The sequence below is a fragment of the Hypanus sabinus genome, chromosome 29, assembly GCF_030144855.1.
Source record: "Hypanus sabinus isolate sHypSab1 chromosome 29, sHypSab1.hap1, whole genome shotgun sequence".
NCBI classification, from domain to species: Eukaryota; Metazoa; Chordata; class Chondrichthyes; order Myliobatiformes; family Dasyatidae; genus Hypanus; species Hypanus sabinus.
In genome coordinates this window covers 10472480-10491688 of record NC_082734.1, presented here as the reverse complement: position 1 = coordinate 10491688, position 19209 = coordinate 10472480, and the positions used below count along the sequence as shown (strand labels likewise).

The 19209-nt window shown below is 43.2% G+C and overlaps 1 protein-coding gene across 2 annotated transcripts in view; it reads right to left on the bottom strand.

Moving 5' to 3' along the window:
- LOC132382967 (epsin-2-like) overlaps positions 1 to 19209 on the bottom strand; it is a 66079-nt gene that overhangs the window by 26527 nt on the left and 20343 nt on the right. For both annotated transcript variants that reach the window (XM_059953585.1, XM_059953584.1), the window contains exons 5-6: positions 16513 to 16578; positions 2072 to 2173 (exon numbers count right to left, since the gene is read on the bottom strand). In XM_059953585.1, the coding sequence (XP_059809568.1) occupies positions 2072 to 2173; positions 16513 to 16578 (168 nt within the window). The remainder of the gene's footprint in view (positions 1 to 2071; positions 2174 to 16512; positions 16579 to 19209) is intronic.

The window sequence follows — 19209 nt, the reverse complement described above, 5'->3', positions numbered from 1 at the left end:
TGAACACCGATGCTCGGTCCACCAGAAAAAGGAGGATCTCCCAGTAGCCACACATTTTAATTCCACGTCCCATTCCCATTCTGATATGTCTATCCATGGCCTTCTCTATTGTCAAAATGAATCCAAACTCAGGTTGGAGGAACAACACCTTATATATCGGCTGGGTAGCCTCCAACCTGATGGCATGAACATTGACTTCTTTAACTTCTGTTAATGCCCCTCCTCCCCTTCTTACCCCATCTCTGACATATTTAGTTGTTTGCCTGTTCTCCATGTCCCTCTGGTGCTTCCCCCCCCACCCCCTTTCTTTCTCCTGAGGCCTCCCATCTCATGATCCTTTCCCTTCTCCAGCTCTGTATCACTTTCACCAATCACCTTTCCAGCTTTTAGCTTCATCCCACTCCCTCTGGTCTTCTCCTATCATTTCGCATTTCCCCCTCCCCCCACTACTTTCAAATCTCTTACTGTCTTTCCTTTCGGTTAGTCCTGACGAAGGGTCTTGGCCCGAAACGTCGACAGCGCTTCTCCCTATAGATGCTGCCTGGCCTGCTGTGTTCCACCAGCATTTTGTGTGTGTTACTACTATAACCCCTATTTTCCCATGTTCAGTAAAGGTTGCCTATGTAAACAAATGAGAAAACAGTTGCATCTTTCATTCAGTAACAACATGCCACATATTCTTCATAGCTAGGTACAGAACATGATACCTAGGATATTCTAGAACATTCTCCAAGAGGACCACAATCTAGTCGTAGGTTGGAGCCCTGCATGGCTCAATGATCTGGAAAGCTACGTTGGCTGGAGAGTCGTCTATTCTTTGACACTTGGTAGGGTCACCCATACCAGACAGATCAAAGGGTAGAGGCCAGACTGAGAGTGGTCCACCGGCCCTCCAGGTACGGGGGTTCAGCTTAGGGCCTAACAACCCTGACTGGTCAAACAAAACTGTCACAGAAACAGCAATGAAGAATCCTCCTACATCTGTGTGCGGTGGAATCTTTGAGTCTCCGCCCAGACTTGCATGGCTGACAGTAGTGAAAGCCAAGGGGAGACTACTGACACGATGAAGGAAGCCCTGACCACCACCAGAGATGGAGGACCTTCACTGATGCCCTAAATGCCCACAGCGCAACAGGCAATTTGTGTCTACAGTTTACTCTTAGAAACATTTGAAGGCTCTGGGTCTTACTCACTGGAGTTCAGTAAAAATGGGGGGGGGGGGGTAGGATCTCATTGAATCCCACTGAATCTTGAAGGTGTAGATACAGTGGATGTGGAGATAATGTTTCCAGTACTGGAAGAGTCTAGGACCAGAGAGCACAACATCATAATACAAGGACATCCATTTAGAACAGAGATGAGGAAGCATTTCTATAGCCGGAGGATGGTAACTCTGTGGAAGTCAGTGCCAGAAGCAGCTGTGGAAGCCCAAATCATTAGAGGTTGATAGGTTCTTGATTAGCAAGGTTGACTAAGCTTACCGGGAGAAGGCAAGATGGAATGCTTTATTCCATTACATCATGGGTTGAATGGCCTAATTCTGCTCTGAAGTATAATGATCTCATCCCTCAGCATCCAAATATTTGATTTTAATAACATAATGAAGGATAAATGGAGAATAGAGTCTTTAGGCTGAATATCAGCTGCAAATTCTATGCAACAAAAATTTCACCTACTTTCATCACATTTCGCCGAAACACTAATAGCACCCTATGAAGACAAAGCTTTAGTTTCAGCTCTAAGTTTCCTTCAATGTCATCCAGATCCATAAAAAGTAATAGCAACTGTAAAGGATCAGTAGATAGAGAGCTGAATTCAAGATTAACTCCACATTATGACACATTCTGACATCCCAGCACTGTACTGAGGAATGTGCCGCTACCAAAGATGTGCTAGCTACTCGTTCAGGCAGTGTTAAAGATTCCATATCATCGTTCATAGTCGTGATATAGTAACAATGTGATTAATGCAAAAATTACTCCAATGCGCTGTCAGGTAAGGGGGCGAGATTGGGTGGATGTAATGAATGTTTACAGACACAGTCAAAGCTAAGGATGGTTGACAGCCACACCTCGTTTTTGTGAGGGCCCCCGCCCGGCATCTGTAGCTTCTGCCGGCTCTCTTCCAACGCCAGCTGTAGACGGAGGTCACCGCCACGGCGACGCCGCTCGTCCTGTGCAAACCAATCCAGAAATGGGAATCTGATTAATCAAGGCTCTGGCTGGGCTACCAACTCATATTGACCAATGGAGCCAGGTCTCTCCCTGGTGTGCGACCACTCAGTCACTCAAAGCAGAAAACACCAGCTCCAGGGGTGAAGCAACAATCCACAATTCACCCAGCTGAATTATAAAGAAGAGGGTCAGACAGTGTCTGACCTATCTACATTTACTAGTACACAAAAGGCAGACCAAACAGCCACTGCCTTGAGTTCTGGGAATTACATTCTATCCAGGGTGAGCAGCAGCCTGCTCAGTTGATGCATGTTAATAAGAGGAATGACTGAGTTGTTCTCTAGTTTCATCACCTTATGAGGAGATGTCGTCAGTGCACTGTTGATTGTGGTGTGTCTTCCAAATGCTTCGCCTTCGTATTTTCAATCAGCTGACTGGACAATATTTCGGAAACTCAATTGTGCTGTGGGAAGAAATTCCACAAACAATTCCATAAAAAAAAACACACTCAAGTCTCTATGTATTTATGAGATAATGCAGAAAAAACTTCTGACCACAATGCATGAAGTTCGCCACTCAGCCAATCAGCAACAAGATTTCCTCCCTACATCAGAAATGAGTTTCCGAAATGACCTCCAATCAGCTGATTGCCAAGTATTTAAAGGCAAGCATTTGGAGGACACACCACGACCAACCACGCATGAACGATGTCTCCTCGCATGGTGACGGGACGTTTGCAAGCAAATTGTCAAGATCGGAGATCAACTCAACCCAGCCAGCTGAGCTATACATCTTCTGAATTACTTCCACAGGATACTTTGCTCACAAGTACAAAACCAATTTTGTACCAGGATGTGGCTAACACAACACTATTACAGCTTGAAGCAGAGTCTGGAGCTCAATTCCGGCGTTGTCTGTTATGCTTTCTCCCCGTGACTGCATGGACTTCCTCCAGGTGCTCCGGTTACCACCCGCAGTCCAAAGAGGTACAAACCCCAAAGAAGGGTCTCAATCCGAAACGTCGACTGTTTATTCATTTCCTCAGTCTGACCTGCTGAGTTCCTCCAGCATTTGGTATGTGTTGCTCTGGTTAGCAGGTTAATAGGTCATTGTTAAATCCAGTGATTATATAGGGTTAAATCAGTGGGTTGCTGGGCTGTGTGGCTCGTTGGGCTAGAAGGGTTCATTCTGCACTGTACCTCTAAATAAAAATAAACTTTGAAAATATAATGCAGTTTTTGCACACCCAGCTCATAACCCAAAGTAAAACTAAAGTCACAATTCAGCAATTATATGAAACAAAATGATCCCAAAATAAAGAGGTAATTTGGAAGGCAATGAACCTCGATGGAGAGTTTCAAGAAGTTTACGGTGGTGACTGGGAGAAAAACGGCTCAGTAAGTTCCATCCTCAAAGCAGTTTGGTACTTTTCAAATGCAGGCAGGAGTATCAAGTCTAGATAGTGTCACAAAATGAAACACCCTGTAGCAAAGATATGTCCTGCTCCCAGTGCTAAACCTAAATCTAGTCGATGAATCCTGGGAATATCCCATGCCGTATTTCATCTTTTGAACTGATAACTAGGATGCAAAATTGAAACTGATCCAAAATTAGCCTAACCACAATCAATGCAAACACTGTCAACTTTTAATCATTTCTACACTCAGAAATTGGCAAAAAGCAGAAAAACATATGACTTCTGTTGCTCCACGTAAATTGCTATTGTCAATAACATAAAACATACGCAGGAATAGAGAGCAAATCATCCTCACCTACGCAGAATATTGAGCCACCCTGGCATTACTTGGCATGACCTGACTTTCGATCAGAGCTTACTCATGATCCAACTCGCACAGTCAATTCATGTTGAGTGACACTATTGTGGAGCAACACACACAAAATACTGGAGGAACTCAGCAAGTCAGGCAACATCTATGAAAGTGAATAAACAGTCGATGTTTTGGGCCGAGGACTGAGAAAGAAGGGGGAGGATGCTAGAATAAAAAGGGGGGATGGGAAAGGAGGCTAGCTGAAAGGTGCTAGATGAAGCCAGGAGGATGGGAAAGGTCAAGGGCTGGAGAAGAAAGAAAATGACAGAAGAGGAGAGTGGACCATAGGGTAGGAGAGGGGACCCGGGGGAAGTAATAGGCAGGTGAGAAGTAGTAAAATGTTAAGAGTGGGGAATACAGGAAGGTGGAGCTGGGGGAATTTTGTTCAAAGGAAGGAGAAATCAGTATTCATACCATCAGGTTGGAGGGTACCCAGATGGAATATAAGGTGCTATCCCTCCACTCTGAGGGTGGCCTCATCTTGGCACAAGAGGAGGCCATGGATCAACACATTGGAACAGGAATGAGAATTGGAATTAAAATATTTTACCACCGGGAAGTCCCACTTGTGGCAGATGTCATGGAGGTGCCCAACAAAGCTGTCCCCCAATGTATGATGGGTCTCACCAATGTAGAGAAGGCCACATTGGGAGCACCCTAAAAAATTACTGCAGTGACAAGTGGTTAAATGGCTGAAACAGTCAGCAGAAATAACCTGCTAAGTTCTACGTGCTAAACTTACAGACCAAAGTGTTCGTTAAAATACATTTCCTGGGAGTGCCCACCAAATCATTTGGTGGTTGAGGTGGTGGTGGAGGTAGTAAGGAAAGAGGGAAGAAACTGCAGTCAGCATCCACTTCATCTGGTGATGTACATTCAATTGGTGTACTATCAGCAGAACTTGAAGTGTTATATTTATTTTATTTAGAGATATGGCCATTCCAGTCCTTCGAACCACACTGTCCAGTAACCCCAATTTAACTCTAACCTAATCAAGTTATCTGTCACCCAAGTTACTAGTCTGTGACATTTATCAGTGATAATAAATCCAATTCTGATTCGAAGTTCAAAGTAAACTTATTACCAAAGTGCATAATTTTCTTGCAGGTATATACACAGTAGAACAGAGAAATACAATAGAATCAATGAAAAATGATACTGATTCTAATGTACTGAGTCCAAGCCCAAGAGGGTGTGGTAACCAACAACTCACTGACAGTATAAGCTGACAATTAACTGACAGTATAAGCTGATAATTAACGACGAGAACCCTTCACACAAAGCTGAAATGTCAAAACCTGTTCCTCATATAAGTTATCAATGAATAGCTGAGACTGTCACCAGTTACCCCTTAGTCACATCCTGTCTGTCGGAGTTTCTGGCCGTTAACCCTGTTCTCTGTTTACCACAGTTCAACCAATTTCTTAACTGGACTATAGAAAATGTCTGGCTCTTAGGCCCACCATGTCCATGTGGAGCAGAAGCCAATCAAAATGAATCCTGTTTGCTTGCACACTGTCCTTATTCCCTACCAGTTTGTGCATCTGTCTGAATGCCTATCAAACCTGTTCCCAGCACCTCCCCTGGCAATATGATCCAGGCATTTACCACTCTCAGTGTAGAAAAGTTGTCTAGCAAATCTCCTTTAAACCTTGCCCCTCACTTTAAACCTACTCCCTGTATTTGGCATGGGTTTTGCTGGCTGCTTGCTCTGCAGAACATACTCTCTCCTTGGCATTACAGGGTAACACAGAGAAGAGCCATCAGGACCATTATAAGGGTGCTGAGCGAACCTCCAGATAGCTGTGGATCAAGAGATTTGACCTGTAGACCAATGCTGCTGGGCCACAAGCCTGGCTGATCATAGAACACAGAAAAGTACAGCACATTACAGGCCCTTCGGCCCACAATGTTGAGCCAACCCTTAAACCCTGCCTCCCATATACCCCACCCCCACCTTAAATTCCTCCATATACCTGTCTAGTATTCTCTTAAATTTTACTAGTGTATCTGCCTTCACCACTGACTCAGGCAGTGCATTCCACCCACCAACCACTCTCTGAGTAAAAAACCTTCCTCTAATATCCCCCTTGAACTTCCCACCCCTTACCTTAAAGCAGTGGTGCCCTGGGGAAGATCCTATCCTAATCTATTCCTCTTAATATCTTGTATACTTCTATCATGTCCCCTCTCATCCTCCTCCTCTCCCAAAGAGTAAAGCCCTAGCTCCCTTAACCTCTGATCATAATCCATACTCTCTAAACCAGGCAGCTTCCTGGTAAATCTCCTCTGTACCCTTTCCAATGCTTCCAATGATCAACCCTGGCTGGGTCGCCTAGGTGAGGGTATTTGACGTTGACAACCCCAGGTTACATCAATGATGTGTCCCAGCACATCCTAGGACATCTCAGCAACCCCCTGACGATGCATTTTGTCAATGTATCTCTTATTTTTTATATTTTATTAGGTCATTCCTTAGCCTCAGACTTTCCAAAGAAAACATCCAAGTTTGTTCAACTTCTTACAGGTAGTACACTGTAAACCTGGCAAACCTCTTTTACACCTTCTCCAAAGCATCCATATGCTTCCTGTAATGTGGCAACCAGAAGTGCACACAATGCTCCAAATGTGGCCCAGCCAAAGTTTTATACAGTTGCAACATGACTTCCCAACTTTCAGACTCAATGTCATAAGCAGCATGTCTTATGCCTTCTTTAGCACCTTATCCACTACCATTTTCAACTTGAATGGACTTGAATCCCAAGATGCCTCTGTACATCAAAGCTCCGAAGAGTCCTTCCTCTTGCATTTAACCTCCCATGGAGACACCTATTGCCTGCCTCATCAATCATCTTCATCACTTCCTCAAAGAACTCATTAAATTTTGAGAGATAGTCCTTCTCCTAAAACAAAACAAATACAATTAAATCCTCAAGAATCTCCTCCAATAATTTCTTTACCAATCAACCTATAATTTTCTGGTTTATCCCCAATGTCCTTCTTAAAGAAGGGAACAACATTGACTATTCTCCAATCTACTGGCACCTCACCAATGACTAAAGATCTCTGACGAGCCTCCAGCAATCTCCTCAGTGTCCTAGGATAAACCTCATCACTCCCTGGTGACTGACTGAAAAATTAATTAATTACAGCCTGGTAACAGGCCCTTCCAGCCCAACTCAATTAACCCAGTTACACCAATGTGATCAATTAACCTACCAACCTGTACGTTTTTGGAGTGGGAGGAAACTGGAGCACCCAGAGGAAACACACATGGTAATACTGAGACTCCTTATAGACAGTGGCGGAACTGAACTGGACTGGGTCGTTAGGCCTGTAAAAGTGCTATGTTAACCGCTATAGCGTCCAAAAGTTTTTTATCCACTTACCCATCTTAATGTTTTTCAAGATTCAAGTAACATTCACAAACCTACAATACCAATATATCCCTAATCTCAGCATCATCTATCTCCTTCTCTTTGGTGAGTACCAATGTGAAGTATTCATGAAGGACCTCACCCACCTCTTCTGGTTCCAGGCATAAATTCCATCTTTTGTCCTTGAGAGGACCTACTGTTTCCCTAGTCATCCCCTTGCTCCTCACAGAAAGATTCTCCTTTCTTCTACTTGCCAAGGACATTTCATGGCCCCTTTAACGTCCTAATTTCTTGGTTAATTCTGGTCTGCTTTCTTTACATTCTTCAAGAGCCTTGTTTAGGTAGGAAAAGAAAAGAGATCCTAAGAGGAGTAAGGGGCGGCCGTGGCTGACAAGGGAAGTAAAGGGAAGTATAAAAATAAAAGGGAAGAAGTATAACATAGCAAAGATGAGCGGGAAACTAGAGGACTGGGAAGCTTTTAAAGAGCAACAAAAGATTGGAGCAACTGGGCTTGTATACACTGGAATTTAGAAGCATGAGAGGGGATCTGATTGAAACATATAAGATTATTAAGGGATTGGACACGATGGAGGCAGGAAGCATGTTCCCGCTGATGGGCGAGTCCAGAACTAGAGGCCACAGTTTAAGAATAAGGGGTAGGCCATTTAGAACAGAGATGCGGAAAAAACTTTTTTACCCAGAGAGTGGTGGATATGTGGAATGCTCAGCCCCAGAAGGCAGTGGAGGCCAAGTCTCTGGATGCATTCAAGAAAGAGTTAGATAGAGCTCTTATAGATAGCGGGGTCAAGGGATATGGGGGGAGGGCAGGAACGGGGTACAGATTGTGTATGGTCAGCCATGATCACAGCGAATGGCGGTGCTGGTTAGAAGGGCCGAATGGCCTACTCCTGCATCTATTGTCTATTGTCTAAATTGAGAAAGTGGAGAATTAGGTGAAAATACATTCCAAAGATATACAGTTAGTAATTTGTGGGCTTGCTACGTTGGCATAGTGACACTTGCAGGGTGCTCCTCAGCACATACTTGGATTGTCGTTAACATAAATGATGCATTTCTTAGTGTGCTTTGGTTTCAAGGTGCATGTGACAAATAAAACTGAACTCTCTGTCAAAGTTTCTGTGGGGGAGCATTTTGGGAAGCAGCATCTCTAAGGCTATAATCTCAGGATCACTCTGTATTCTAGTGAGTTCAGAAGTAGACAGGCAGCAGTCGAATGCAGTCGAGGCTGAAGAGCTGTTTATGAGGGTCTCTTCTAGGGATTGCCGCAGTGATCTGAACAAGGACAGGCTACACCTAAACTGGTGGGACGTTTGCTAGTGATATTTCAGATGGTTTAAATTAGTGTGGCAGAGGGGTGTGTGAAATAGCAAGTAGGTCAGCAGGTGGCTGAGGAGAAGGTAGAAATTAAGTCAAGTAACTCTAATAGACAGGGTCAGGATAATGAACATTGCAGGAATGATGATCTGAAATGTGTTTATTTTAAGAGCATATGGGTAACGCTATTAATCTTAGAGCCTGGATTTGTACACGGAACTAGTCTTGCACTCTGTGAGGACAAACCAGGGTAGGACTTACATGGTGAGCAGTAGGGCACTGAGAAGTGTGGTAGAACAGAGGGGTCTGGGAATACAGATCCATTATTCTTTGAGAGGGGAAGCCAGGTAGATGGGGTTGAAAAGAAAGTGGCATCACAGGCAGGTAGGGTGTAAAGAAAGCTTTTGGCACATTGGCTTTCATAAATCACACTTCAGGTGCTAACATAGCATGCCCACAACTCACTAACCCTAATTATATGTCTCTGGAATGTGGGACACAGCACACAGCAGAAACCCATGCGACCAAGGGAAGAACGTACAAATTCCTTACAGGCAGAAGAGAAAGTTGGACCCCAACTGGCAATCACGGGCGCTGTAAAGTGGTGCATTAACTGCAATGCTATCACGCCGTACCGAAGAACTCAGTATGAAACACTGAGTGTTGTTACCCACTCAGTATTAAACACTGAGCAGAAAGAAGTATGCATTGGAATGTAGCCCAAATTGCAAAGACGTTGCAGAGTACAAATACTAGCATCTTCTCATCTGGAGACTATTCAGTACAATGCCCAATAACTACATTTTTACATTATTGGTGTCAGGGTAGGAAATTCATATGAGCAACACTTCTTTTTCCTTTTTTCCATGGGTAAAGAGAACACAGCTGCTTCATTTTAAGGAGTATCCCAAAACGTTTTATAGAATAACAATACTTTCACAGAATCGCACCCGGCCAAAATGATTGGGTTTTGCCTCTCAGTCTGCAAGGATTCAAAGTGATTCAAACAGGCCCCTATCTGTCTACTGCCAATCATTAGTAAGACGATGTAAACCACTGTATTACTGACAGCACCTACCCACTGGTGTGGCATTTTACCCGGACCATTCCACACTAGATCTCATCACAGCCTTGGTATAAACACCGACTCCCCAGAAGAGAGATGAGAGAAACTGCCTTGTGGAACTCTCCAGTGAGTGAAGTCAATCCTTGCACAACAGAAGGTAGTTATGAAGTCATCAGTATGTGACGGGAAGCAGCCTCCCCTCTAGGGACTCAGTCTGTACTTCTCGCTGTCTCAGCAAAGTGGCCAACAGTATCAATGACATCACCCACACACATGCTCTTTCTTCTACCTCCTCCCATCAGGCAGAAGATACTTAAGCCTGAAAGCATTTTATCCCACTGTTAACCGACTCTTAAATGGACTTCCTGGATGATAAGATGGATTCTTGACCTCAAACTCTACCTTGTTATGAAATTACACTTTATCAGTTACCTGCATTTTTTTCTATAACTTTTATACTTTATTTTGCATTGTTATTGTTTTACCTTATTCTAGCTCCATGCACTGCATAATGATTTGATCTGTACAGACAGTATGCACAAGCTCTTCACTGTATCTAGGTACACTTGTCAATAATAAACCCTGAGCCCCAGAATATCAGTATAGGTGTTCCGTACGTGCTGGCCCAACCATTTTCAGCTGCTTTGACAATCACTTCTCTTCCATCTCAAGAATCATTTTCTGATACTTGTACATTGATCTATTATAATCTGATGCTATTACAATCCTCAATAAATGAAACAGGCCATGCCTACATACCTTAAGACCCAGAATTCAGGTATGAATTGATAAATGGCAAGCAATACTCATGCCACAAAAACACCAGGTAATCACTAGCACCATCAAGAAAGTCTAATTGTCTACCCTTGATAGAGAGTTCCCACTTGCCAACAATGCTTAAGAAAGTCGATACCATCTGCAGGTGCCATGCATCTATTTTCTGTCTGTATTGTATTTTGTGGTGCATTTATTATGGTCATCTGTCACATGGGTTGAGGCATGGTAGAAGCAAATGAATGTGGTTACGTATTCATGTTTAGTTTAGTCGAGTTGACATGGGAGGGTAAGCAACAGAAGACTATTATTTTTTGTTAATCGCTAATTTAGTTCGACTGCTTAGTTACATTAATTGGGACATTATTGGAATGCTAACTAGATCGCTAACTTCACTGAGATACATTAGTACGACCACAAACTTTGTTAATTCGCTAATTGGAATGCTATATTGCTAATTTAGTTCAGTTAGTTTTATATTACCACAAGATTGTTCGTGTTTGCTGGTTTCATGATAAAGGATCAAACGTACCTTTCTCGATTTTGGAACTTTGTTATTTTGGAAGCGCGCCATACGGTGTCAGTCTCCTGGCTCAGTCTCTCAGCGGTTTTGGTTTGTTTTAAAGTAACCGCTACACCATCCAGGACAATCCAACTTGCTCAAATTGTACCCCACCCACAACCCTAAACATTCAATCTTGTCGTAATCAAAACACTGGTTAAACCTTACTTGGAGTTATGTGCAATTCAGGTAGCCCCATTACATGGAGGATGTGCAACACACACAAAATGCTGGTGAAACAGCAGGCCAGGCAGCATCTATAGGGAGAAGTGCTATCGACGTCTCGGGCCGAGACCCTTCGTCAGGACTAACTGAAAGAAAAGATATCAAGAGATTTGATAGTAGGAGGGGAAAATGCGAAATGATAGGAGAAGACCGGAGGGGGTGGGATGAAGCTGAGAGCTGGAAAGGTGATTGGCAAAAGGGATACAGAGCTGAAGAAGGGAAAGAATCATGGGACGGGAGGCCGAGGAGAAAGAAAGAGGGAGGGGAGCACCAGAGGGAGATGGAGAACAGGCAGAGTGATGGGCAGAGAGAAAAAAAAGGGGGAGGGAGGGAGAGAGAGAGAGAGAGAGAGAGAGAGAGAGAGAGAGAGAGAGAGAGAGAGAGAGAGAAAGAGAGAGAGAGAGAGAGAGAGTGAGAGAGAGTGAGAGTGAGAGTGAGAGTGAGAGTGAGAGAGAGAGAGAGAGAGAGATAAACAAACAAGCAGACACATGAAGGATGTGGAAGGTTTTGGAAGGATGCTGTCTGGATTAGCAGGTATGAGATTGCACTAACTTGGGTCGTTTTCTCTGGAGCATCAGAAGCTGAGGGAAGATCTGATTGAAGTATATAAAATTATGAGAGATAGTCAGAATCCTTCTCACAGGGTAGAAATGTCAAATATTAAAGTACATGCATTTAAGGTGAGGGGGGAAATGGATATGTGCAGGGCAAGTTGTTTTCTTTAAACATGTGGAATGGTCGGTGCATGGAACGGGCTGGCAAGAGTAGTAGTGGAAATAGATATGATAGTGGTGTTTAAGAGGCTTTTAGATAGACATATAATTGTGCAAATAATATAGGGGCATTGACCATTTGTAGGCAGAAGAGATTTAGTTTCATTTGGCATCGAGTTCAGCACAGACGTTGTGGGCTGAAGGGTCTGGGCTCTACTGTTCTATGTGACTATGGCACATACAATAATTAAATGCTTTGCCGTTAACTTGCCAAAGCCCTTACCATCTTCACATTCTCCATCAGCAAGGACAAAGGTAGCTGATGCATGGGAATAACATCATCTGCAAGTTCTTCTCCAAGTCACATACTACCTTGACTTGAAACAGATCACTGGTCTGTGTCACATACCCTAAAACCTAGAACTGTCTACCCATTAGAGCAACCTATTCAAAGTAACTCCAGGGTTTTAGGAAGGCAATTTACCACCAGCTTCTCAAAGACCATCATCATTATTATGTGCTGTGTTGTATGACAAGGGCGATCATGATCCATGACCACAATTGTTCTCGGCAATTTTTTCTACAGGAGTGGTTTGTCATTGTCTTCTGGGCAGTGTCTTTACAAGATGGGTGACCCCAGCCAGTTTCAATACTTTTCAGAGATTGTCTGCCTGGCGGCAGTGGTCGCATAACCAGGACTTGTGATATGCACTTCCTGCTCATACGAACATCCACCACCCACTCCCACGGCTTCACGTGACCCTGGTCGGGAGCCTAAGTGGGTGTACACCTTGCCCAAGGGTCACCTGCAAGTGAGCGGAGTGAAGGAGTGCCTTTGGTAGGGACGTGTCTCCACTGTGTCACCTGATTCTCAAGGATAACAGGGATAAACAATAAATTCTGGTCTTGTCAATATGTCTAGATTCTGCATAACAAATAAATAAGTAAAAACAAAAACAGATCTGCCTTCACAATCTCTGAACATTTACAGTGTTTTAAAGATAATGAAATATCATACGGAATGTGGTAACACAGGATACACAGCATTCAGTTTATAAACAATGAGCTCCCACAAACCATTTGCTGACAGCCAGTAAGATTTGATTGAGGGACAAATACTGATTAGCCACTTGGAATCGCCCCCATAGTTTTCAAAATCAGAATTACCAAAGTTCACAATTGAACTAAAATTGCCTGAGTGATAGGAAGCAGAGGGTAGTGGTGGTAGGAAGTTTATCTGATTGGAAGTCTGTGACTGGTGGTGTACCACAGGAATTAGTACTATTTGAGATACAACTTAAAGACAGATGTGACCCTAGGAGGCACGATTAGTAAGCCTGCATATGACACAAAAATTGATGGTACTGGGTAGATAGGAAGGTAGCCTAAGACTACAGTAAGATATCTATCAGTTGAAAATTTAGACGGACAAATGACAGATGGAATTTAATTCTGACAAGTGTAAAGTGATGCATTTTGGGAAGTCAAATACAGACAGTCTCTGGGTTATAAAAGGGTTTTATTTCCGAGAACTATTCACAACCAAAATTCTTCTAGTCTGACAAGGTCCTGCGTGGCAGGCTAATCTGAAAGGTTAGCTCATGGGATCCAGGGGAGTTAGACAATTGGATACAAAACTGGCTCGACGGAAGAAGCCAGAGATGACAGTGGAGGATTGCTTTTCAGACTGGAGGCTGTGACCAGTGGTGTGGCACAAGATCAGCGCTGGATGAGAATGTTATTAACAAAGATAGTAAGTCTATTTATTTATGACTGATTGAGATTCAGCATGGAATAGGCATTCCGGCCTTTCAAGCCGTGCTGCCGAAGAATCCCCGATTTAATCCTAGCCTAATCGCAGGACAATTTATAATGATCAATTAACGTACTAACCTTTGGACTATGGATACATTATGGATAACCTTTGTCTTTGGACTATGGGAGCAAACTGGAACAGCTGGAGGAAACCCACAAGGTCACAGGGAGAACGTACAAGCTCCTTACAGACAACGTGATCTAGATGAACTTGGAAGTGGGAGTCAGAATGGTAGATTGGATAAGTTTGAGGTTTTCCATTTTATCAAATTGAAGCAAGGCTGGAGTTGCATAGTAAATGGCAGGGATCTAGAGAGGGAATTCACGGATACGTAATTCTTGAAAATGGCAACACAAGCAGATAAGAGTGATGAAGGTGTCTGATATGCTTGCCTTCATCTGTCAAGGCATTCAGTACAGGAGCAGGGATGTCATGTTGAAACTCTACAGGTCATAAACACAAAGGATTCTACAGATGCTGAAAGTTTGGGAGGAATGTGCACAAAATGCTGGAGGAACTCAGTACGTCAGGCATAATCTGTGAGAGAGGAATAAACAGTTGACGTTTCATCGGGATTGGAAGGGAAGAAGGTAGAAGGTGGAGGGAGGTGAAGGAGTAAAAGGTGGCAGATGATAAGTGAAACCAGATAGGTGGATGGGGGTACAAAGTGAGAAGCTGGGAGGTGATATGTGAAAGAGGTAATGGACTGAAGAAGGAGGAGGATGATAGAGGACAGTGGACCATGGGAGAAAAGGAAGGAGGAAGGACAACAGAAAGAAGTGATGAGTAGGTAAGGTGTAAGGAGGAAGTAAGAGGGGAGCCAGAATGGGGAATGGAAAAAGAGAGAAGGGGGTGGGAATGAGAAATGACCAGAAATCAGTGTTCATGTCATCAGGTTGGAGGCTAGCCAGATGGAGTATTGGGTGTCGCTCCTCCAAGCTGAGAGTGGCTTCATCGTAACTGTAGAGGAGGCTGTGAACCGACACGTCCGACTGAGAAGTGGAATTAAAATGGTTGGCCACTGGGAACTCCCATCTTTGTGGTGGATGGAGTGAAGGTGCCCGACGACGAGGACCCCAATCTATGTCGGGTCTCACCAATGTACAAGTATTTGTTGAAACCGCACTTGGAGTATTTTGCACGGCTCTGATCGCCAAGCTGTAGGTAGGGTGTTATCAAGATTTTTAAAATGCAGCGAAGATTCACAAGGACGTTAATAAGATTTGTGGACTTGATGTAGAAAGAGAGACTGGATACTTTTTTTATTTCCCTGGAGCAGAGGAGGCTGAGGATTGACATTATAGAACTAAATACAGTATAAAATCATGAGAAGTACATACAAGGTAGATGGTTATAGCCTTTTTTCCCCAGGTGGGGAGACTGGTGGAGTCTAAAGTAGAGGACATGGAATTAAGGCAAAAATGGAAAGATCTAAAGCAGGGGTTCCCAACCTGGGATCCATTAATCCCTTGCTTAATGGTATTGGTCCATGGCATAAAAAAAGGTTGGGAACTCCTGATCTAAAGGAAAGCGTGGGGAAATGCTTTTTATACAGAGTGCGTGGAATGAGCTGCCAGAAGCAGCTGTAGAAGCAGGCAAAATTAACATACGGAAGACACATTTCGACATGTACATGGCATAAAGGGATATGGGTCAAACTCAGATAAAGGGGACTAAACCAGATATACAACTGGTTGGCATGGGCGAGTTGGGCCATAGAGTCCATCTGTGTGCTGTATAACTCTACAACTCCATGTCATCTTTAAGGTCTGACCTGATTGAATTGTTAAACAGGGAGAATTTACTTTGCTTTCCCTGGTTGACAGTGCATGATGCCACTGAAAAACTGAAGTACTTCCAGAGTCAGCTTTCCTCAGCCCTATTGTTCACACAATGGAAAGTTACAGTTAAAAACTTACCCAGGGTGCGCATATTTTAACATGCAGCATATACGCAATACAAGAGTAGAAGTCAAGCTTTTGATTCCAGACTAAAACCTTACCAAGATAATGACAAAAAAGAAGGCTGTCCATTTTTATGAATGATGCAAGGTTTTACAATGTGGAACACTACAGCACAGTACAGGTCCTTTGGCACAGGATGTTGTGCCGACCTATAACCTACTCTAAAATCAATCTAACCCTTCCCTCCCACATAGCCCTCGCTTTTCTGTCATCCATTTGCCTATCTAAGTTTCTTTAATTCCCCTAAATATTTCTGACTCTACCACCACCCCGGTGGGATGTTCCACACACACGTTTCGGAATGTATAAAGAACTTACCTTATACTTTTCTTCAATCGCCTTAAAATTACGCCCCCCCCCCTCATATTACCCATTTCTGCCCTTGGAAGAAACCTCTGGGTGTCCATTCTATCTATCTGTACCATACTTTTAATTATGTTGTTCTTTTGGTGTAGCTATGTTTATGTTCAAGCATCAGAGACATAAAATAGTACAATTAAAATCCAGAGACTTCTGAGCTGTGGTTAATGGTGTTTGGGGTAGAAACTCTGCTTATCAGAGTATGGGGGATGGGTTTAGGTTGCAGCTCAGAATTATCAAAATCATGCACATTAAAAGCAGGCGGACTTCAACTTTGAAATTAACCATTCTGTCCTATCACTCCTAAGTGATCCTACCTGTGCAGTCAAGGTCGTCACTGTGTTTCTTGATTGGCTGCCAGCTGTTGTGGCACATTTGAAAATCTAGATGGGCAAGGAAGAAAATATTTAGAATGTCGCTGAATATTAAATACTGTAATAAAACAGTGCAGGCTTCTTTGTAGCTTGTACAATTTCTCTGTGACTTGTGCAATTCAGGAAATACCTCAGCTGCTCACTGCGGTGAAGTGCATGAAGTGCATGCATTAGGCATCTAAAAGGTCTCAAAGGGAAATTCAGCATTGCTTTTAATCTTTTAAATTCTCGAGTGGTCGAAAATACTCCAACATGTATCATTACTGTATATCAGACTGATTGTGAGAATGTGGCAGGTGCGCATGCAGCCAATTGATCGCACAGTGGATCGATTGGGCCTTTCCTTTGGCACGGGCTTTAGCAAGTGCACGATTATTGACTTGGCGGGCTCTGTTCATTGCTCTCACACTGTAAGTTGTCCAGCGTGTACTGTTACTAACATGACTCAATAAAAATCATACAACTCCATTGTCATTCTTGCTCCACGCATACGTAATAATCAACGTTACTGCTCAATAAATGACTCCCCACCACCCAGGCCATGCTCTCTTCTCATTGCTGCCATCAGGAGCCTCAGGACTTGCACCACCAGGTTCAGGAACACTTATTACCCCTCAGCCATCAGGCCCTTGAACCATAGGGGGATAATTTCACTCAACTTCACTTGCCCCATCATTGAATTGTTCCCAAGACCTATGGATTCACTTTCAAGGACCCATCATCTCATGTTCTCAATATTTATTGCTTATTTATTATTATTATTATGTACAAGATGTTAAGAGGAATAGATAGAGTGGGTAGCCAGTGCCTCTTCCCCAGGGCACCACTGCTCAGTACAAGAGGACATGGCTTTAAGGTAAGGGGTGGGAAGTTCAAGGAGAATATTAGAGGAAGGTTTTATACTCAGAGAGTGGTTGGTGTGTGGAATGCACTGCCTGAGTCAGTGGTGGAGGCAGATACACTAGTGAAGTTTACTACTAGACAGGTATATGGAGGAATTTAAGGTGGGGGGTTATATGGGAGGCAGGGTTTGAGGGTCAGGACAACATTATGGGCCGAAGGGCCTGTAATGCATTCTATGTTTTTATTTTTTCTTTTGTATTTGCACAGTTTGTTGTCTTTTGCACACTGGTCGTCTGCCCTATAGGGTGTGGTCTTTTATTGATTCCATTATGGTTATTGGATTTATTGAGTATGCCTGCAAGAAAATGAATCTCAGGGTTGTATATGGTGACATATGTACTTTGATAAGAAATTTACTTTCAACTTTGAACTACTTCATAATTTATTTTATTTTACCGGCCTGCATCTGAGTCTGAATTGAGGAACATTTGGAAAGGGCATTAGTCACTTCAGATCTTTCATGTGATGAACTGTGCATTTTTACTTTTGCTGGTTCTCACTGACTCTTCAATTGTCCCAAATTGAACAAAGGGTATAAGGAATATTTAATTGGACTGGCATGGTTAGAAAAGATAAACCTAAGAGATTCTGCAGATGCTGGAAATCCAGAGCAACACACACAAAATACTGGAGGAGCTTAGCAGGTTAGGCAACATCTATAGAGGGAATAAACAGCTGACATTTCAGGCCGAGACCCTTCATCAGGACCCGAGTCTCAACGCAAGAAGTCGACTGTATTACCGTCCACAGATAGTAATAATATGGATTACCATCCACATTTCTAACCATTATTTGTTAGAAATATATCATTTGACAAAGCAATATTTGAGGAAAAGCTAAATTGGTTCTCTAAGGGTTAAGTAATCTTCATATTCTGTATTCCCTTGGACTAGCATCAGATTGGCTCTTACGAATAAGTGTACAGATGTCCAGTGCTACCGTATGAGTGTGGTCCGGTAGCATAGCAGTCAGTGCAACGCTGTGCAGTATCAGTTACGTGGGTTCAATTCCCGTTGCTGCCTGTAAGGAGTTTGATTTTCCCCGTGATCACATAGGTTTCCTCCCACAAGCCAAAGACATACCAGTTGGTAAATTAATTGGTCATTGTAAATTGTCCTGTGATTAGGCTAGGGTTAAATCAGAGGTCACTGGGCAGCATGGCTCGAAGGGCCAGAAGGGCTTGTTCCATGCCGTTTCTCAATAAATAATAAATCAAAAAAATCACAGATTTGACTGCTTGCAAGCGGCTGAAAGGCATTAAAAGAAGCAATTCTATTTTCTCATTGTATAGCTTTGCTATAAATACCTGTTGCAAAGTCAATCTGAAATGCGGATTGTCCCTTGGCCACCGCGGGTGCTGTTTGTTTTTAGACTGTCAAGTTCATGTGAAGTATAATAGAAATACTGTACAACATCAGACTAGGGCTGACCTTTAGGAAAGTTTGGTTACTTCAGCTCACTTGCTACCTTACAATATCAATGAGTTGGGGGTGGTGCAAGGATCAAGCGTGGATCTAGTCTGGCTGGGGGTGGGGGTACTCGTTGAAACCTCTCAGATTTTGAAAGGTAGTATGGCCATGGAAAGGATGTTTGCTATAGTGGGGGAGTCTTGGACCAGAGGGCACAGCCGCAGAATACTCTTTAAGAGATAACGAGGAATTTCTTTAGTCAGAGGGCGGTGAATCTGTGGAATTCTTTGCCACAGACTGCCGTGGAGGCCAAGTCAATGGGCATATT